The sequence below is a fragment of the Paramisgurnus dabryanus genome, chromosome 10, assembly GCF_030506205.2.
Source record: "Paramisgurnus dabryanus chromosome 10, PD_genome_1.1, whole genome shotgun sequence".
NCBI lineage: Eukaryota > Metazoa > Chordata > Actinopteri > Cypriniformes > Cobitidae > Paramisgurnus > Paramisgurnus dabryanus.
The window spans coordinates 24,234,698-24,256,742 of record NC_133346.1 but is presented as its reverse complement, the minus strand read 5'-3'; the positions used below and the strand labels follow the sequence as shown (position 1 = coordinate 24,256,742).

Sequence of the window (22,045 nt, the reverse complement as noted above, 5' to 3'; positions counted from 1 at the left end):
TGTTTTATCAACAGGCTAGTTATCCTTCAGACACTGACGGACTATGTCTTTCTCTCATTTCAGCCATGTGGCGTTTGGTTGAATTCCCAGCGTAGGTGGGCCGCCCGAACTGAAAAGTGCTGCGGGAAACCCTGCTAATATAGAAGGCTAATATATATTGTTATTGACAACTGCATTACCAGGATGCTATTACTACTAAATAGGCAATGTTTTTAAAAACATACCATCATTCTCTTGATGCTGGCGGTTCGTCTTTTCACTTTTTCGCGCTTTACGTTCCAACATAGCACTGCAACAAGGAATGACTGACATTCATATTAGCCAATCTGCGCCCCTCATGAAACACAAGAACTTAATGGTGAAATTTGATTGGTTATGTAATGTTGGAGAGAACACTGAACCTGGAACAGCACACAGCATACACATTCTAAATCAAGTCACACCACAACAAAATAGAAAGTCGCAAAAATGCTCCCAAATATATTTTAAGGTCGCACAGAATACATTTCGAGCCCTGGATTATGCCTTCCTGGGCGCAGAATTGATGCTCTTGAAGCATACTCCATGGGAATCTGCACTCGATCGCAATGGATAGTTCATAACAAAGAAAATAGATTCGCCCTGTGTTCAGCACATAGTGAATTGCATCCGTCCAAAGGCTTACTGAGACTTTTTAAAATCAGATCTTTAAAATAGCCTTTTTGCAGTTATCATGTGTGTGCCTTTATGAATGACGCGTTTCATCCATCCGCTTTACCAGTGTGAGTAAGTTAGAGTTTCTGTGAACTTAAATATCTTTAAATGTGCATTTGTTCCTTCACATGAAGTTATAGAGTGTATTAAGAAGACTTTAAATATATTGCATAAAAACTAATCGCTTGTTAGTAACAACTACGGGTAACGCATAGTATCGGAAATTGGATCGGTCCCGTTAGTCCGATATCCGATCCAGCAAAAAGGGCTCTGATTGCCCCGATACCCGATCCAGATATCGGGTCGGTGCATCCCTATCTTAAATATTAAACCACTGAGGTAACTTGGAGCGCACAGTGCTTTATAATTCGTCATTTTGTGTAGAATCTAAACTGCCCTGACACATTAGTGCAGGGGTGCCCAACCCTGCTCCTGGAGGGCTACTGTCCTGCAGACTTCGGTTCCAACAGTTCCAGTTCAAGCAACCCTGAACACCTTGATTAGCTGCTTCAGCTGTGTTCGATTGAGGTTGGAGCTAAAATATGCAGCACGGTAGCCCTCCAGGAACAGGGTTGGGCACCCCTGCATTAGTGTTTTCGGCTAATCCCTGGCTCAAACCACAGGATAATCGGGCCGAATTTACCCCGATTTTCCCCTCCCGAGAATCCGAGGGAAAATCGAGCAATGGACCTTGATCGGCTCCGAAGTTTGGCCCAGATTATCCTGTAATGTGAGAGGTTTAAAAATCTAAATTTACACCTTCCGATATGCTCTCAAGCAAATCGGGGCCGCCCCGATCTTATCAAACATGTTTGATATTTAGGATTTTAAATCCGCATAATTACGTCAGTACTTTCACAATAATCATTGAGAGACGGAGATGATGGACAGCTTTCGGGACCGCGAATCAAGCTGATGTACGGGTAGACAGCGCAACCGGAGAAACAGTTTGTGGAAGTTAATGTTTCATTCTACTTTCATTCCGCCACAACTACAGCTCGTTGGGGCAGACAGACTATTTAAAATATAGAAATTAATTCCTTGCTTGATTCACATTGTCACTCTTTTATAAACATTATCTAAAATATCTTAAAAACAACAGAACATGATGATGGTCAGTCACATCACGCACATGCACTCTAAAAAAACAACGGTGCTATATAGCACCAAAACTGTTGCTTTGGATCGTAATCATAGAAGAACCGTTTTTAGTGCCATATAGCACCGGTGAAGCACCAGTGAAGCACCTGTGTAGAACCATAAAAGTGCTTTGTAGAACCATATGTGGTGCTATTGTGGTGCTATGTGGCCCCTATATGGTTCTACCTACCCATTCTCACCAAGATGCGTACAAATGACACGCAGTGTTACAATAGATACGCCAAATTCCGATTTTGCGTGCATATGATACGCCAGTCCTTCCCATTCACTTATATGGCGAATCGTTTCGTGACGTTTTATTTATTGTTTTCTCATTTGTTTTCTGTTTTTAAACCATTTTCGCTTGGGTTTAGGGTTAAATTTCACATTTGTTTAAGCAGGTTATTTAATATACAGGTTTCTCTAAGTTTTTATCTATATTTAAGCCATGGTCGCTTGGAGTTGGGGTTAGAGTTGGGGTTTGGGTTAGGATGTCATTTTTATATAACAAAAAGTTGTTCTAACCCTAAACCCAAGCGAAAATGGTAAAAAAAAGCAGAAAACAAATGAGAAAACAATAAATAAAACGTCACGAAACGATTCGCCATATAAGTGAATGGGAAGGACTGGCGTATCATATGCACGCAAAATCGGAATTTGGCGTATCTATTGCACGATAATCACACTCACAGGTGCTTCACTGGTGCTTCACCGGTGCTATATGGCACTAAAAACGGTTGTTCTATGATTACGATCCAAAGCAACAGTTTTGGTGCTATATAGCACCGTTTGTTTTTTTAGAGTGTGCAGCTATTATGTGTATAGAGGAAATTTAATAAAACAAATAGGCATACATACACGAAATAAGTAACAAAACGAATTTAAAACGATATGACGATTTTCAGTTCTTTATTTGTGACGCGCTCCACAAACGCACAGAAACCGATGGGGCAACCGGCAGAATCCAGTATGTTTTAAATATTACCTTACTGAAGCACAAAGTTTTTATCTGTATGACAATATAACCATAAAAGTAATTTAAGGGCATCATGCATGCATTGCTGTTCAGTGTTCACCGGCATGTAGGATATGTACTTACAAACATTACGTTATCACACCATTATTGTTCGAAATATAAATGATCCGCTTGAACCTCACCCAAGTGCAGCGCTGATTGCTGAAACACCGCATACTGGAGAATCTGATGCGCCTCATATCGACACTTACAACATTTCACATTAAATGACATATTTGTCAAAACCATTGGTAATGTAAATACTGAATTAAACACTAGACACTACACGGCAAGATAAAATAAAATAGAATAGAATAGAATAGAAACTTTACTGTCATTATAAAAATTTAATGAAATTTGTTTAGAAGCTCTCAAAGACCAGCAGCCTCAGAAGAATAAACAACAAAAATAGACCACATAGTATATAGCTACAAAATAATATCACTGCAGAGTAGTATATATACAGTGGAATTAAATAATGCTAACAACAGTGCAAAAACAAGTTTCACCAAGTATCAGTCATTTAACGCTTGGCCTACAATAATATTCCTGTTAGGAAGGAACAGGAAAACTGAGCATTAATAGAAATAGCCTAGATCACTTGTAATAACTCTTAAATGTACAAAAATGTATGATATATTTAAAATATGTTTTTAAATAAATGTATTTAAATTCAAATAAATCTTGCATGAGGATTAGACTTTTGAGTTGGTACTAGAATGTGCACACATCTACAGTATGCATTCAAACACTGCCTGCATAACACATCCTTAAAACGTATCATGATCGTTGCCTCATAAACAAGAGCTGACGAGGAGAAATCGCCTAGGTTTCAAATAGAAAGCTGCTAGCAAATGTAAATATTTAAAAAGAAATCATAATAAATGTGTCATAATCTACATTCCTTTATAACCTTTTCTCCTGAGGTGACGTGAAGTGCCTGCTCTGGCAAGATAATCTTAATAATATCCTGTAGTGTGTGATGCACTAGGATTTTTAAATCCTGTAGTGTGAGCATGTTTAGGATTTGAGAGAAGAATATCTGACAAGATTCTCTTTATGTGTGTGCTGCAACCAGATTTCATAATCTGCCAGGATTTTAAAAATCTTGTAGTGTGAGCCAGGCATAAGATTCACACGTATATAATAGATCTGCTCTGTGCTATACAGCTGGACTTCCAGTTTCAGTTTGTTTAATGGTCTAACTAGTTGCTAAACTTAACTCTTGAACAAATACCTCGTAGAAATAGAGTAGTTTTTTGTTTTTTCCACAAAAGCCGCTTGTTTATGTTGTTACTCCTGAAGCAGTCTATAGAGCATTTGATTGGACTGGACATTTAATGAAGCTTAAGTGCAGGATGATATCATAAACATTCTAGACTTTTTCCTGCACGTGTCAAATTGTAATTTTAAATGCTTATCTTCTGAATGCAAATTTTCTTAGCATTTTGATAACCGTTTATATATCCGCACAGTTTTACCTTTAGCTTCTGTTAGAGCAGGGGTCTCAAACCTGTTTTGTGAGCAAGGGCTACCACAATGGATAAAACAATCTGGAGTGCAACTTTTTTATATAGTCTACTCAAAACTTTTTTCTTTTACTTGTTGAGTTTAACTTCATGGGTACCAAAAACGTCACTTCCCCCATGCCCGTCGCCATATTTATGTCCGTCTTAGCAGTGAACACAGCATATCTAATTCACTAAATTGCCACATTTATTAGTTTAATTGAGGGCTTACCAGAGACGAAATACTGATTTTACAATGTGGAGTTAGATGTCGGCTGCATGTGAGTCAATCCAGTTGTTCGCAGTCGTGGAAGAGCGCAAAATCAACAAAATGTCAAATTTTTGGTATCCTGCATTATAACAGTGACGTCATGTGGTCCATATGAATATGTTTATCATATAAACATTTTCTATGTTTAACTGCTATAATCTGATCCCCAGTGCTTTGATCAACCTAGAAAATGTAAAAAAGAACAACCCAGTAACTAAGTTTTGGTAAACCATTCTTTGCAAGCATGTGAACAAATAGGTTATTGGAAATTGGCTTCCCCTTGTGATGTCAGAATAATAATACCGCCTCTTAAAGGGGACTTTTCACAAGACTTTAAGATGTCAAAACTTTGGTGTCCCCAGAGTGTGCATGCAAAGTTTTAGGTCAAAATACCATATAGATAATTAATATTGTTATTTATTTATTGTTCTTTTAGTTGAGATCATGTCTCTAAATCCCTTGTCCTCCACCATGGACAGTGGTCTTGTATCGGTCACAAGCATGTTCAAAATGCTCTCTGTAATAATCACAGCCTTTTGAACAGTGCATCACTGAGATGGGCGAACAAAGTTGTTCATACTCATCTGTGAAGTGCCAAGAGGGAGTAAAAGAGGAAAAGCTATTTAATTTATTAATATGCATAACAGGTTTCATGCTGTAATCTAGCCCTGACATCAAAGTAAATATCTGTTTTATGTTTTATGATTTCTACACCTGCAGCATTTACCATTAGGCTTTAACAAATAATATACAATTTCTGGTGCATGCCTGCATGTCATGTGAATTTTAACACACAAAGTTAAATCCCGCGAGTAATCTAGAGCGAGTAGCGTGATGCCCCGCATTTGGTGTGTACGTAGTATTAGGCTACATTACCTTGTTTTAGCGACGCTTGGTGAAACAGCATGGAGTGGATGCTTTCGGTTCAGATGCTGCATCATTGAAGTCGTGCTGCTGTGGAATACCAGGTCTACTTTGCAGTTGACACATTGCACCTTGTTTGCTTCTTTTTTTAAGAATGTAATTATCCCAAACTCTAGACATTCTCTGCCGTTTATGTATATCTTTACTCTCCACCTTTGCGCCAACTAAATTCAAAATGTATCAAGCGCTATGGTGTACTTTCGGAACATTGAACAACGGTCCGTGCGAATATAGTGTACATAGTGCGCATCATAGGAATTTGAGTAAATTGTTTCAGCCCTACAATTTATAGTAGTCACATTTACCACTGAAGTTTATGCAGCCTGCACTCACATTATACTTAACCGGACCGAATCGTACACGAGTAAGATTGTCCTCCGTTCCACTCCCCTGCTCGTCTGCACTTACATCACATGACGCTTTATTTTCTGTGCACATGTAGGCTTATGTCATTAAAAGATGCTATTGTTTTGAAGAAAACTAGAAGATGTGCCTGATTAAGTTCATCGTTGTTCATCGTGTTTATGGCTTATTAGGTGTGTTTGAAATCATGGGCACTGTGCAGATCGATTGGCAATGAAACATTTAGGCAACAGGAGGCAACACGAGCGGTGAGCATACGGCTCCATATATGCTTTGAAATCTCCCTTAGTGGTTATTTTATGCCACAAACCGGTCTGTCTACGCAGGGCGTATAATGTCAAACACACTTTTTTATCTGTGGTTGTTTGGGATGCAGTGACATGCGACTTTGTATTTGTGCTGTGCATTTCTAAGTGTTTTACAGTGCCAGCTGAAATTTTGCATTCTAATGCGCGTGCCCTTCCTAAAAATCAATGCCAACCATGCCCAAGACCACCTCTGCCAAGTGTTCCCGCATGGATTTAAGTTTTTCGTCGCTAGACGGATTTCCGTCAATTGAAAAATTATTGAATTCACTTTTCATAAAGACGACGTGTATTCACCTTTTTTAAGTTGGATGTGATCAAAGCCTGGAGTGGAGCCAAATCACGTTCCTCTCTCCACTGTAAGTGTTCTGTAATCACTACGCACCGGATCCACTCCGGGTTTTCTGGCTGTATCACGTTAAGCTGAGGTAAAACTTTATTTTAGCTAGCATGGACAAACTTATAATGCAGAAATTTTTTGTCAGAGCTGAACACGTAAGCCGCGCATTCGCTTCTCATTGAGCTTGTGAGTATTTTTGCCACTTTATTGGCCTTAAATACAAATATGCGTCAAAAATCCCGTCTTTGCAAATATCCTCATATAAACATGACCATTTAGGTCTTAGGAGAAAGTAAACAGCAGAAACATTGAGCATAAAATAGCACATCAGCGCTGCCTCTATTGTAACATAATAATTTGTTGATAAAGGTACAGTCATTCAATTAACAACTGTCACTATGGTTACAGACATCCTGTGCGAATTTTACACGAGTTTGACTCGAGTTACTCATTCAAGGTTTATATTCATACATAATGTTACTGTATTAGAGCTGTGGCTGTAAGCTGTTGTGTGAACAAAACAGACCCTGGATTATTCGTTTATGTGTACTGAATAATATGACATGAAAAAAATTTATTTGCTCACATTAGTAAATGCATTATATAACATAAACAAACAATGAAAAATATAGAGTATATAAGCATTAATTAATTCTTGTTTATGTCATTAAAGTAATTGATGGTAGTTCATGGTGCATTCACTAATGTTAACAGTTTCAACCTTGATTGAAACAAAATTAATAAATGCTAAAATAAATACATTTACAATTAATAAATAATTAATAAAAGATTCATTAAAGGTGGTGATACTGCTTTTTATATAGCGAGATATTTAGCTGTTTCGCCTTAATCTTAAATGCCATGCAAACTACAGCTACCTATAAATGCCACATGAGACTTTAATATGGAATTAATGGCAAAAAAATCTCCCCTTAAAATGCTATTGTTCTCGCCTACATAAAGTTTTAGTTAAAGAAATATGACTTGGCATGAAAAAAATTTCAGTCAGAAGAATTTTTTTCACTTTAATCCATGCGTTCCCGGGTATGCTTAAAATACCAAAATTTGCAGAAATTGAAAAACGAAGTAATTGCACAGGCGTAGTACACCCTGAGTGCACACACTCAACTTGTATCATTGCTCTAGATTAAAATTTGAGAGGGGTGGCATTAGTGCCACCAAGCTGTACAGTTGGGTACAGTCTAAAGCCCTGGATATAGTCAAATTGTGCTTCATCTGCGCATTTCTGGCTTATGTCTACACAACTGTCACTAAGCAACAAGTAAAGGCGCACTGATTTGTTTGCATTGAAAGGAATGATGGGTAAGTAATGCTCTAGGTAGCATTAACACACAGTTTGGGGAGATAACTGAACCAAACAGGACAACTTTAGTTTGTCTGTAATGTCTCCTGTCACTCCCTGTAACTGTTAATGTAGAGTTAATGGGCATAAAGACAAACTGCTACGTAATGCTTTTCATAGCCGATCTCCCATCACAATAGCTGTGCTACAGTATAATGTGATATTCTTCATACAGGTGTTCATAGATGCCATCATGCAACGCCACATTTCTAGTTTAACATATGCATCTAAATGTTGCGTTTGGTTTTAAGTACAACACTACCAACAAGTACTATTTTCACAATATAGGTAAAGGTGCAGTATTTTAATTTACATCTGTCACTATGGTTATACAAGTATACCAGTTTGACAGTTGCTTGTTCATATTCATACATACTGTATTAGAGCTGTGACTGTAAAATTTTTGTGTAAACAGAACATATCCTCACACCTTTTAAGTAAATGTGATTTAGTCTATCTTAAACACTTTTAAGTCCCTGATCTGTCAGTTTCTGTCTATTGAATAATGTAAAATACAAATTTTCAATAATAATAATAACAATTTCATAATACTTGGAACTTTTTGTAGTGTAAGGTTGTGCTGTATTGTAGAAGTCATGGCTAAAGGGCAAAACGCAAAGCAACCCATTACATCAGATTCCAAGTATTTTTAAAGCCCTTTTCAAGGGCTTACATGATAAGATATTAGTCAAGAACACCAGGTCACTGCTGAAATTTGGCATGTGTTCTTCAATTCGCTATCTTTTAAGTCCCTTTTCAGACCAGTACCCCACAGGGGGCCAAAACTTTGTCACATACAAAGTCTGTGCGAGTCTCGTCCCTGTCAACGTGTCTGTCTCTCATCCCATGTGTCTGTCTTATTGACTGATAACGTTCATTCTCTTAATGTAGGTAAACAACATGTAGGTTCTTTGCCCTGTGCAGCATGTTTAATTGTCAATATCTGATGTAAACTCCAACTTCCAAAAGTCTTTTTGTAAAACAGTAATTGTTTGTTCCCTTTATAATACGCATGGTGGAGATGATGCACTGTAACTATAAATACATTTGTCAGTTTCTCTTCGGTTTTCTCATCTCACTGTTGTATGTGGATTCTCCATTAGAGTGGCTTCTTTTATTCGAAGTGGACCACGTTGTTTGCCAATTTAGGGTGACCTGCGTGGAACATCGCATAAAAGAAATAGCACCCCTCAATTTCCCCCATGGTGCTTCATCTTGGTATTTTTGAATGAATCATGCCCCATGTTTATCATTTTTTTGTTTCTTTGTGTTTTTTGTTTTTATTTTTGTTTTTGTTATTTTACTTTCTGTGCACAGCAATTGCTCTGAAATTTGGGGACTGAGTACACCAAATACGATAGAACAGTGGGATACCTCAGGCCTTTACAGCTACCCTGACCAAACCAGGTGACTATCTTCTCCTGACATTGTGCCACACTCACCCCACGTGCCACAGGTGGGGATGGCAGTGCACAAGGGGCTCTGGGTGTTTTTCTTAAATTAAATTAAATGGTTCCTTCAACACATTTACTTTATTATAAAATTGTAATTTTGCAATGTTAGTTTAAAGCAGTCTTAACACGTTTTCATAATTCACATGTTCATTTATCTAAAGTGAGTTGTGAAACTGTGGTTCTCAACTGGTTTACTTGGGATTTTAGACATTCTGCTTTGGACGTCGATATGATGGATAGTGCAATATCCTAATTGTTTATTATACAAAGTTCTTTAACTATTTACCTCTCCCTATTTTGGCTACCTCCTGGCAAGTGGCAAAATACTGTAGTTTGATTTAACGCACAGGTCTATGAATTTGGTTAATCTGCAATTTCGTTCAGTTTTGTTAGCAAATTTATATTGTTAATTTGTAAGTAATTATTATTTTTATTAAGATTTTTATTATTTCTTGTTGTACGAAAACCAAGACTGTAAGACAGTTTTGCGTCACACTTCACCTGTTGAGAACCACTGCTTTCAATATTATTGTTCTTTAATTGTAGCTAATCTATAAGAGATAAATGTTGATGAATAATGTTTCTCTGTTGTCTGATCTTGCTCTCTTCGCTCTTCCCTCCATCCATGCATGTCTTCATCTTGTCATTTGGCACGTCTTCCTCTCTTCCATTTCTCTTGTGCTCTCTTTGTGGACACCCGGGTCAGATCTCTGGATGGGCGTCTGCAGGTGTCTCACCGTAAAGGTCTCCCTCATGTCATCTACTGTCGTCTGTGGCGATGGCCCGACCTGCACAGCCACCACGAGCTGCGTGCCATTGAGACCTGCGAGTATGCCTTCAACCTCAAGAAGGATGAAGTCTGTGTCAACCCTTACCACTACCAACGGGTGGAGACACCAGGTACTGAAAGATTGTAACTTTTTTAGTTTTATAGGCCATATGATTTTTTTTGTATGACCCAAAATGGATCTTAAAAATAACGAGCATAATTGTCAGTGTTTTGATTACAACTGTTTTGTCAAGTGTATCTTCCTTGAGTGGGTTTTTTTTTTAGTAATGGGTTTTTTTTAGTAATGAGAGCATGGATATTTTTCTTAGTTTAGGGTGGGTTGCACCAAGAAGGATTAGTCTAAATCTTGTTTAAATCAAGGCTTATTTAATAATTCTGTTGCACCGAACTTGTTTCATCTTCTTTAAAAATAATCAGGGTTACATTTAAACCATCATTTTGATCCAGGTTTAAATTTTACAGTAAACCCAGATTATCTTTAATCCTGTTGATACATTACTTTAAACTCTGTTTAAATCACAGCTAGGGATTAACTTTAAACTTCTACAGTTACTTCTACAAGGATGAAAAGATGTACAATAAAAAGCAAAGATCAAAAATGCGGTCAAGTAACTTCAAATTTCTTTACTAATTATGAACAACTCATTTCTTACTTTTGGATCTAATGCACAGGAGCACTGCATGTGAGTTAGCCACGCCCACGTATTTGCATATCACAGTTGGATGCGTCAAAACTTCCGCCAGTTAAACAAAGACAAAAACTGAAGTTGTAATTAGAAATAAAGATGAAACTCTCATGGTTAACATATACACTGACTCTAATGACGCTTTTCCATAGTACCCCATGGGTCAGCTCACTTCACTTTGGCTTGGCTATCTTTTCCATCAAGTTTAGTATCACTTCAGAGTAGGAGGGATTATAGGCATGTCATTATTTTTGTGCTGCAACCAACCGCAAGTCTGGAAAACATTGGTATGGTGTTCCTGATTTTAAACATATGGATGTTTTTTAGTGATGCACCGAAATGAAAATTCTTGGCCGAAACCGAAAACCGAAAAAAGGAAACCAAGGCCGAAAAACCGAAACACCGAAATAAATTATTATGCCAATTATTAGTACAAATGCATTTATGGCCATCACTGTGTACCAACTTTACTAGGGGTGTGTGACGGATCAAAAAACTCACAGTTTGGATCACATTACAGTTTTTGAGGCACAGGGCAGATTATTTTTCGGATCAGCAAAAAGCAGGTGGGAAAAATCTAATAAACAATAAAGAAATTGCAAACATTTATAAAAGAGAACAAAGTTGTACATTAATAAGGTCTGAAAATAGCATTAGGTAAAGAAATCAAATTAAATGAATCATAACACAATCAATTAAATATATTATTATTTTTTAGAGCTATTTGTCTCTTTGTCATGGGTTGTTTGATTAACATTAATGACACAGACTTAAGTAGGTTAATCTGACTGTAATCTATACATACTCTTAAGACATAAACAAATGTTTTTATTAGAAAAAGAATACTGTGGAGAGAATTTTGTTTATATGTGCCCTGTCAATAACAGCGAGATTTTATGTTTGCTTGTTTTTTTTTACGCGTTTCTCTAGTATGTGCACTATTGAGGGCACTTAAACGCGCGCGCACACAGAGACCGACAGTGAATCCCAAACAGCTCAACAGTCGCTCCACATAAAAATGTTACGTTGTGTTTCGTTGCTTTATTCGCCAAATGTATGTTAATGGATTACAGTATGAGACACATTAGCGCGACTCTCTCTTAAGTTTACACATCAAGACATGCTTAATCTTTGCAGACGCGTGCAAACAGCTCGACCGTGAGTGAAACCTGCTTGAGCACGAAGGGGAGGGGTGGGAGACGACTGATCACCGTGAGTGAAACCCAAGCGCTAGCGCACAGATGGGAGGGGCGCGGTTGACATTCATTTTCGGTTTACATTTTCGGCTGGATTTTTTATTTCGGCCCGAAACCGATAATGCCATTTTCGGCCGAAATTTTCGGCGACCGAAATTTCGGTGCACCCCTAATGTTTTTCACTGCTAAAACTTAAAACAAAGCACAGATGACAACAGGTTTGCTCGACACAGAGCAAGCAGTAAGGTAAAGCTAATCTTGTATATAGCATAACGCTTGTCACGATTCTCTCAGATCAATCAGTCATCTTCAATGTTTTCAAGTCACGTTTTAGTATCAGCTCAGCTGGCTTGGAACCCCAACCGTAGTAGAGAAGCCCCCAAAAGTAAGCTGACCCAAACCAGGGGGTACTATGCAATGGAAAAGCACCTTAAAGAGTAACTAAACCCTAAACCAACTTTTTTTAGTTAATGATCTGTAAGAATGGGGCTTTATTAAGCTGTTCATTTATTCTAGTAAGTTTTTTGCCATTTGGAAATAAAGTGTTTCAATTCTTCAGGTTGAACGGTGGCAACTGCAGTTGAATTTTCCTATTGTTGGATGTTGGGGTCCACAAAATACCTCATGACGTAAACCGGTTCAAGCTCACCACGCCCTTTTTACGATCTCACCACACACTTGGTACGAACTTAGTTCGTCCCCTCTATCTCGTTTGGATCTGCCCACTTTTCTTGCATTTTTCAAATATTGCCAGTGGGTGGAGTCAGGCTCTGACCAGGGGTTTAGTTACTCTTTAAAGACACAAAGTCAGAAATCTTGGTGTAATTTTAGAGTCCGACCTTAATTCCAGTAGTCATGTGAAAGCGATAAGCAAATTAACTTACTACTATTTTAGAAATATAGCCAGAATGAGTAGTTTAGTCTCAAGACAGGACTAAACATGTTCATGCTTTTATTATCAGCAGGGTGGATTATTTTAATGGAATCCTAAATGGGATCCCCCAAAAAGACCATTAGATGGCTGCAGCTCATACAGAAAGTTTCTGCCAGAATTCTGACCAGAACCAAAAAATTTGAGCACATCACTCCAGTCCTCGGGTCCTTACACTGGCTTCCTGTTACATTTAGAATAGATTTTAAAGTATTGTTACTCTAGGCAAAGCACTTTAAATACCTCTGTGTATGAAATGTGCTATACAAATAAACTTGCATTGTCTTGCCTATCATTGTAACATAAAATCTGTTACTTTTGACATTTTATTCATTTGCAGCGGTATATACTTTATACTGCCAAGCCCTAATTCCAACCCAGTTCATCAAAAGAATGTCCAGTTAACAAAAGTTGGAATGGCCAATCTATCGCACTGGTTTTTCTCTTCGTCTCTCAAGTGCTCTCACAAACCTTTTAATTTTGAACTGTTTCTCCCATAGTTCTTCCTCCAGTCCTCGTGCCAAGACACACAGAGATCCTGACCGAGTTGCCGCCACTGGATGACTACACCAACTCCATACCTGAAAACACCAACTTTCCAACAGGGATTGAGCCCCCTAATAACTACATTCCAGGTAGACATTTCATTTTTTTAGCCTCTCCACCACAGATTTATGGTAAAGTCTGTCTTAAAGTGGTGTTGTGTATGTGTAATAGTTATAGTTATGTGATGTGTCAATCTGTTTAGAAACTCCTCCGCCGGGATACATCAGTGAGGATGGGGAAGCCAGTGACCAGCAGATGAATCAAAGTATGGACACAGGTACATTTCCACACTGATGTTTGGGTTTAGAGGGTTAAGCCCCTTTTAGGCGTATTACACAAATGCTTAGATGCTGGCGCTTAAGCATAGACAACAGACTGCAAACTTTAGAGGAAACACACTGTCAGGACCAGTGCTGCCCATGGGGCATTTTATATATTTAAATGTGCTATTATTCTATACTATACAGTGTTTCCTCTAGGATTTTTTCAGCTGTGGCGGCAGGGGGCGCCCATGATGATTATAAATGTAAAAAAAAAAATTTATGTAGAATATAGGCTACAGTAAACTAACATGTATTTTTTTTATAATTTTCACGCTGTCATTTACTTTTCCTTATATTTATAGCATATTGCTTTTCTATATTTGATCTAAACTGTATTTTCTTAAAAAAACGTTACACAGCTACGTACGTAGTTCGGATATTTCATTGTAGTTTGTAGTGTGCATTGCAAGTTCGTCCTGGTGTTTAGCGTACAGAGCTGTTACAAAGTCATGCAGTCCTGTTTGATAATCCGCACCGCTGTGAATGACAGAACAACCGACCAGTTATCCGACATCAGCAGCAATTTTATTTCACACCCGTACCATTTGACATAAAGACTGTGACCCCGAGCCGGTCACACCGCAAATCGCGCAGTTAAATATAAACCTTTACCGGTCTTCAGACAGATCTTAAACACAAATAAGCACAGGACATTTAAAAACGAGTCGAATTTTGGTCTTGGATGTTAGACCCGCATTTTACTCTTGTCTATTGAGTCCCGACCTGCATCTAAAACACAAATGATACGCGAATAGTCTATTATTACACCCGTTAGATCAAATATTATGCGGTTCACCCGCGGGTACCCCGACCCTGCTGTTTCGTCTGAAAACAGATAAAACAGTCTCACCGTCTGCCTCAAGTTTCTATTACCAACGTTCTTCTCTTCCAGGGGAATAATGTAAGTTTCCTTACAAACATATTCGACTATTAATGTCTTGCAGTCGCATATAAGTAGTATTCAGTATTTAGCCTTTTGTTTTTGGACAAATACCTTATCATTTAATGTGAAACTTTGTGAGTGTCGATCTAAAGCACAGATGATTGACTGACAGCTGAGCGGTCAGCAGTGCGCTGCGCTTATAGCCTATACTGAATAACTAATGGACAGATAAGTTGATAATATGAGTACAGTGATTCCAAATGAATGTCCAAAAAACTTGTAATATGTTAAATCAAAAGTTTAATAATGTCTTTTCTCGCAGCCCTGCGCTGTGTTGGTGTAGATATGCGCCGGTGAACATCATATGCGTGATGACATTGCAGCTTAAATTACCCTAAATTTATAGTCATAAAGATAAAAGTAAAACAACATTCGAAACTTCAAATTATGTATTTTTATTTGTGTAAACTCACAATAAGGAGAAAACCTTGTGTTTATTTATAATCATTAAAAACATGACGTGCTTTCTGCTGGTTTGGTTTTAGAGCGCGTCACAAAAAAGAACAGAAACTCAAATACTTTTTTATTCGTTTTGTCAATTTAATAATTATTTAAGTGCAACATATTTCATATAGGCTTATTTATTTTATTATTATTTCTCAAAACAGAAACGTAGCTTAATAATCCTCTGTTGATTTAAATCTATTTGTGCATGAAACTAAACCCATGGAGGAAATTATGATATTTTAGGAGATTTATTTATAAATGAGTGAACAACGCAAATCCAGAAAGGAATTTATTTCTAGACAGCCAGTCTCGCAGAGCGGACATTTCGGTAGCTTTTTTGCGAGCTGCCGCTGTGGGTTTTGTCTAGAAGGGATACAGCAAATGCCGAAAAGTTAAGGATTAGATTTGGAGGTAGGATTATTAGGATGAAAACAGCGGTTCTGGCTAAATTAGATACAAATACATCCTACAATCGTGTGAAATTTTGTGTTTAGAGTTGGGTTTGGTTAAAGGATTAGGATAAAACAGTGCTCATCCAACGAGATTTCGTTTGCTGTATCCCTTCTATCCACAACCGCAGGCGTGGCGGGGATGTTTTAGGAGTGGCGGGCCGCCACGGTTGAATGTATATAGCGGAAACACTGCTATATTATATTTATTATTCTTTAAGATATAAATCAAGAAAATACAAATGTCATTTTATTTGCAATTCATTATATTTGCATGTACGCAGCAATATAACAATTATTTATGAATATTCATCAGTACTAACGATTATTTAAATTTAACTGCAATTTTTATAAATGTTTTTAAAATCACACTATGATCTTCAGCTTACAATTAACAAAATGGAATATAAATGTTAGGTATATAAAGTGCTTGTTTCCCTTAGTTCAAAACAACGGCTTTTCTGGCTGTGGTTCTGTGTGTGGGTTTTTTTTATTTTTTTTTATGGTGAAAGTCAGAGGTCTGGTCAGTTGTGTTCGATGCAAAAAGAAAAACATATTGTCCATCAGTGCCACCAGTCTTACAGGTGTGAATTAGCTGAAGGTGTTTAATCGTTTCATTTGCTTTGTTCTTTGCTTTGCGTTGTATTGCGTTCGAGCTCTATGTAAATTTTCCATGTAGTTAAATACTATCAGTAGGATAATGGGTGACCTTTGCCTGTTCCCAGAACTTGTTTTGTTTGCTTATGTACTGTTGTTGGCTTTGTTTTAAGTCTTTTTTTTTTGCCAGGTTCTCCCGCTGAACTGTCTCCAAGCACACTCTCACCTGTCAATCATGGCATGGGTAAGACTGTGTAACAATAGATTACAATAGATGCAATAAATGTAATAAATTGTAAAACTTTATAGTAACAGTTCAGTGATTGCTTTTGTCAATGGTCACGTGTTCACCGGAAGTCCAGACAATATAATTCCAAATGGTTTTAAATTCAGTTCTGTTCAAAAATTTGTTGCAGTATTTGTTTCAAAATCTGTTTCGTTATATTATTTCTTTATCCCCTTTCTTTTGCTTCAGACCTGCAGCCTGTAACTTATTCAGAGCCTGCATTCTGGTGCTCCATAGCCTACTATGAACTGAACCAGCGGGTCGGAGAAACATTTCACGCCTCTCAGCCTTCCCTTACTGTGGATGGCTTTACAGACCCCTCCAACTCAGAACGCTTCTGCCTTGGACTGCTGTCCAATGTCAACCGCAACGCCACCGTGGAGATGACCCGGAGACACATAGGTACATGGCCAGCAGTCCCGCAAACTAGACAATTGTAACTTATTTAGGGCTGTAGTTAACTCATTTTTAATCTTCAACTTCAGACCTTGATAAAAACCTTATTCGTTATTAACAAAATACATAAGCCATATGATATGAAAGATATATACACTAAGGGGCTGTCCACACGGAGACGCTGTATACAGGCTGTATCACTGTATACGTATACATTTTTTTATCGTATTGGCGTTTCGTCCACACGGATCCGGCGTTTTGGGAGACTGAAACCGCAATTTTTTGAAACCGGGTGCTAAAGTGGATAAATCTGAAATTGACACCCTTGCGGTTTCGTATGTACAGCCAATCCGTATATATTTTGTGAAGCGAAAACGTCAACATATCACGTGTCGGAAGCGTCACACGTAACAGCAACAACAATAATGGTGGACTACATGATTGTGTTCTGCTACAGAAGCTACTAAGCCTACTAGCTTTATAACAGCAAAATCTATTGCTTCTATGCATTTGTGGTGAGCAACAAGTGATAATGGCCAACACCATACGCCACATGCTCTTAGATCCACCGCGGAAGACAACCAGGAGAAAGACTATGCTCTTGCTCTTGAAGTTGTTGCGTTCGCCATCACTTCTTCTTCTTGGTTCGTTTCAGTGGTTTCGTGTGTGCGCAGATATTTCTTGAGACGACGCCGTGTTTACGGATCATTTTTTTAGAACGAGGAAAAAAATGATCGGATAGGGAATGCACCGGCTTCGTGTGGACAAAGCCTAAGAACTCTTCAAAGTTTTTCTAGTAAAAAACAAACCCAGTAATTTTTTGTCTGTTTCTGTTAAATTTAATTAAATAATGCATAAAAACAGGCTAAGTAAAGCTCTGAATATTTGCAGTCTGTTAAGAGTGTAGGGGAGAGAGGGGCACAACCTAATGCTTTTTGGTTTTGGCTCAATCATTAAAAAATATGAGTTTGATTAATGATCTTTTTACACAAGCAACACACACATATCTGCTAGCTTTTACAGCGTTACAACTAACCCCGCTGGGTGAAAATATTTTCAAGCCTACCAAACAGTTGCTAAGAGCTGCAAACATATTTCCAAAAATGCTATGTTTTAGTCAACAAGACACTGTTTAAGATGACATAACATTGGTTTTGGTATCTTACACACCCATCAAAAACAAATCGCTTAACCCTGTGCAACAATGTAAACGGTCCGTGTTACAACTAACCCCGCTTTAGTTTTTGCCCCATGCACCCCTACTGTAAAAACGAACTGGTTTCTGCATGGATTTGAGTTATTAATGCTGTGTTTGTGTCTCAGGACGAGGGGTCAGGCTGTATTATATCGGTGGGGAAGTGTTTGCCGAATGTCTTAGCGACAGTGCCATCTTTGTTCAAAGCCCTAACTGTAATCAGAGGTATGGCTGGCACCCTGCGACAGTCTGCAAAATCCCCCCAGGTAAAGTTCATTTTCAGTGCACATTCTACTTTTTGTCTGTTTCCTTCAACACCCATTTGTCGCACACACATGATATAACGATGGCACAAACCTCTTTTCTAGGCTGTAACCTGAAGATCTTTAATAACCAGGAATTTGCCGCACTACTGGCACAGTCGGTGAACCAGGGCTTTGAGGCTGTGTATCAGTTGACCAGAATGTGCACCATTCGCATGAGTTTTGTCAAAGGCTGGGGAGCCGAATACAGGTATAAAATTAAAAATTAAATATCAAAAACTAAATCACCGTAATAAAATCAGTCTTGATGCTGTTTACGTTATTTTCGGCAATAATCTGATATTAAATCAATTTAATCAGATTAATTAGTACTCCACCTCCCACGTGACATTATTAACTATGTTGTTGAACCAACATGGTTCAAACGACGAATGTAGGACAAAGTTACTACATTCAATGCTTTCGGGAAACAGGTAGTTAGTTTCTCCAACTATGAATCTTTTTATGGTGGTTCAGCAGCAAGTTACGTCATTGTTTGGGAAACGTACCCCTGGTCGATAATCGGTCGACTCCTACATCAAACACCTGCCCTGTTTTATGTATATTAATAGCCTCCTGTCACATAATAAGAAATTACTGTCATTATAAGGTTTCACTTGTACATATTTTGCCAAGATTAAATAATCCTCTTAAATTGCTGCATTTTAAATATTTTTCATTAAATCAATGACTTTGTTTAAAATGTTAATTTAACAGCAGCAGTTTAAACGTAAAGTTGCAAACTGTCTTCTGCGTCACCTGGTGGTAATTTTGCAAAGGAGTTGTACATAAATTTTTTTTAATTGGTTTTGGTTGTCCACGCATGCAGCTGTTTTATTAATGCAAAAGTCATGTTACTTGATATTGTGTCTGATGGTTATCTCTTGCTCTGCATCCATTTCACTTTCCCCCTTGTTCTTTGTTTGGCAGACGGCAGACAGTGACGAGCACACCCTGCTGGATTGAACTGCATCTGAACGGTCCACTTCAGTGGCTGGATAAGGTTCTGACCCAGATGGGGTCACCCTCTGTACGCTGTTCCAGCATGTCCTAATCGCCATGACAAAGCTGTCTCACTTGCCCTAAATAAAACGACTGATTCTACAATCACATCAACCGACAATTCGAACAAGAGACTTACAATACCCCCTCTTCCCTTTCATAGTATTTGTGAACCTTTCTCTGTCTCCAAACCTGGATGATCTCGCTGTTCAGATCTGAACACGGCACTTGCTGTCACATCAGCTTCATGCACCTTTAATCTCTCTTACTTTCTTTCATAAACCCTCAATATTAAATGTATTAGTAGTAGAATTTGAAATGTATATTGGTTTTTTTTTTTTTTATTTGATTGTTTTTGATAAAGAGGGAAAACGTGTACATTGTGTGGAAGTTCTAGAAGGCAGTAAATAACTTCACACATGTAGCAGTAAAGCTCAAGTCCCCGTGATGAAGTAAATATTCCAACATGTATTGATGAATATTTCTGGTTAGCGATCCGAATCCGGTTGTTCAAGGTAGTAACTTTTTCTGGCAAAAAGTTGCATTCTGTGTTTTTGTACACGTCAAATAATTGTGTCGATTCAACACGTTATGACTTAATCATGTCTATCGATTTCAGTTACTGAAAGTAATGCCAAAAATTTTTTTTTTTTAAATGTACAATTGCCCCAAACCACTATTTAAGAATGTTGCTTTGAGGTATGCTGCTGTTAGACATGCTTCTTGCATTCCAAATATGAACCTATAGGAATATTTCGCAGTTGAACCCAAGCAAAAAAAAAACTATTTGAATTTAAACCCTTTCTTCCCATAAAGTTATACTACCCGTCCTAATTATCCATTGGGTGAAATATTCACTAGTTAGCTGTAGAGTGGTTTAGGACTCTGGTTTCGTCAGAAAATTGCTTCTTTTAAAGATGAACAAAGACTTTCGCAGTCCACATCTTAAAAAAATATAAAAAAATAAAACAAAACAAAAAAAACAAGCAAAACAAATCCAAGTATTTAAGCTTTAAGTGTTAATAAAATAGGTTATACTTCACAATTTACAAGATTTGTTTTCCCTTTTATCTTTCTTTTAGCTACTTTTTGTATTTTCATGTATTTTTATATATAAATATATTTAAGATCTTTAAAGCTCTCTTCCTTTTTATTAGAATTGAATATTTTTTTAGATCATGCCCTCTTTTTAAAGGAACATGGCTTCATAACAAAATGTCCTATCATTCAAAATGGTTATTTAGCATGACATTTTTGTAAGCGAAAATCTTTTTCTCTTGCGTTTACAGTTTAAGCAGTTGTCCCGGTTAACATATCGCCCTTATCTTAAAGTCCCCAAACGACCTGAAATGCTTATAACTTTTGGTTTTGTTTTCGATTTTTGTTCTCCAATAGTTACCCACAAATGTTATTTCGCCACGATACTGTGCACCACTCTGCCCTCCTGTGTAAGGTTATCTGAAGGGACAATTCAGCCTGGCATAAAATTTACGAGAAACATTGCAATATTCTATATGTTTGCAATTGGGGAAAAATATTTCCAAACAGGTTGCTTTTTACATGGTAACTGTCCAATTATAGTGTGCGTGATCATTGTACAAATTGACTAATGACTGTGACGATAGTTGTCTGTTATTCTTTACTTGTTGTGGCAGTGACAAAGGCGTTTCAAAAATCCATTCCTTTCTTCCCACCAGTTTTCATATTTTCCTTCATTGATCTTACTACTCTAGCGATTGTACTTTAAGTGCATTTTAAGTGTAGTAAAAAGCAGACAAAGATGATTTGGCCTGTTGCTAAACCCGATGTGGTGGCCATATAATAATGGGAACATTCTGCTAGTCACTTTTGACTGTGTGTGGAACGAAAACCAAATAGAACTGAAAGCGGACCAGACATACAGTTTATGCATATAAATGTGTATATATAAATTTATTTTACTTTTTCTGTTTTTTTTTTGCAAAGCTTTTAACACTTGGTGAGCTTGTTTTACCATTAGAGATGTATTGGTAGGACGTGAACTTCAGGTGATAAGCTTTCAGGCGTGTTGCATATGCAGACTTCATAAATACACTAATAAAAAGTTTTAATTCTCATGTCTTTTTGTGTCCTTAGAAATGTTCAATGATGTAATGTTTCACATATTTATATTAGTAATTGAGTTATTAATGTTACTATTAAGATTTCTTTTAAGGTCACTAAAGTGATATGTGTCCTTTTGACCCATAAACAATACAGACTGCAGTACATTTTTATAAAATAATTTAGTTGCCAAAGATTACTCAATTCAATGTTATTTATTTGGCGCTTTTCACAATTGTTTAATTGTTTTAAAGCTGTTTTACATTAATAAAAGCAGGGAGAAAAACAGAAAAATCGAAGGGACAACAACAGTAGTACGGTGGCTAAAACTATAACCTTGCTAGTGAAGTAATAATGTAACATATAGAAGAGAGTTCCAAGTTAAGCCAATATCAACCAGAGGGGTTGAAAAAACTCCTAATTTTATTAGGAAGAAAAAACCCTTGAGAGAGAGCCAGAAATAGCTGATTATATAGAGGATATACAGGTGCTGGTCAT

At 37.5% G+C, this 22,045-nt stretch overlaps 1 protein-coding gene across 5 annotated transcripts in view; it reads left to right on the top strand.

Moving 5' to 3' along the window:
- smad2 (SMAD family member 2) overlaps positions 1 to 21,561 on the top strand; it is a 72,609-nt gene extending 51,048 nt beyond the window's left edge. For 2 of the 5 annotated variants that reach the window (XM_065290214.1, XM_065290213.1), the window contains 7 exons: positions 10,083 to 10,276; positions 13,480 to 13,614; positions 13,728 to 13,802; positions 16,475 to 16,528; positions 16,760 to 16,972; positions 18,290 to 18,674; positions 19,394 to 21,561. In XM_065290214.1, the coding sequence (XP_065146286.1) occupies positions 10,083 to 10,276; positions 13,480 to 13,614; positions 13,728 to 13,802; positions 16,475 to 16,528; positions 16,760 to 16,972; positions 18,290 to 18,674; positions 19,394 to 19,517 (1,180 nt within the window). In that variant the 3' untranslated portion in view covers positions 19,518 to 21,561. Of the gene's footprint in view, positions 1 to 9,239; positions 9,330 to 10,082; positions 10,277 to 13,479; positions 13,615 to 13,727; positions 13,803 to 16,474; positions 16,529 to 16,759; positions 16,973 to 18,289; positions 18,675 to 19,393 lie in introns of all 5 variants that reach the window. The other 3 variants (XM_065290216.1, XM_065290215.1, XM_065290217.1) reach the window with 3 other exon arrangements.
- The last annotated feature ends 484 nt before the right edge of the window (positions 21,562 to 22,045 follow it).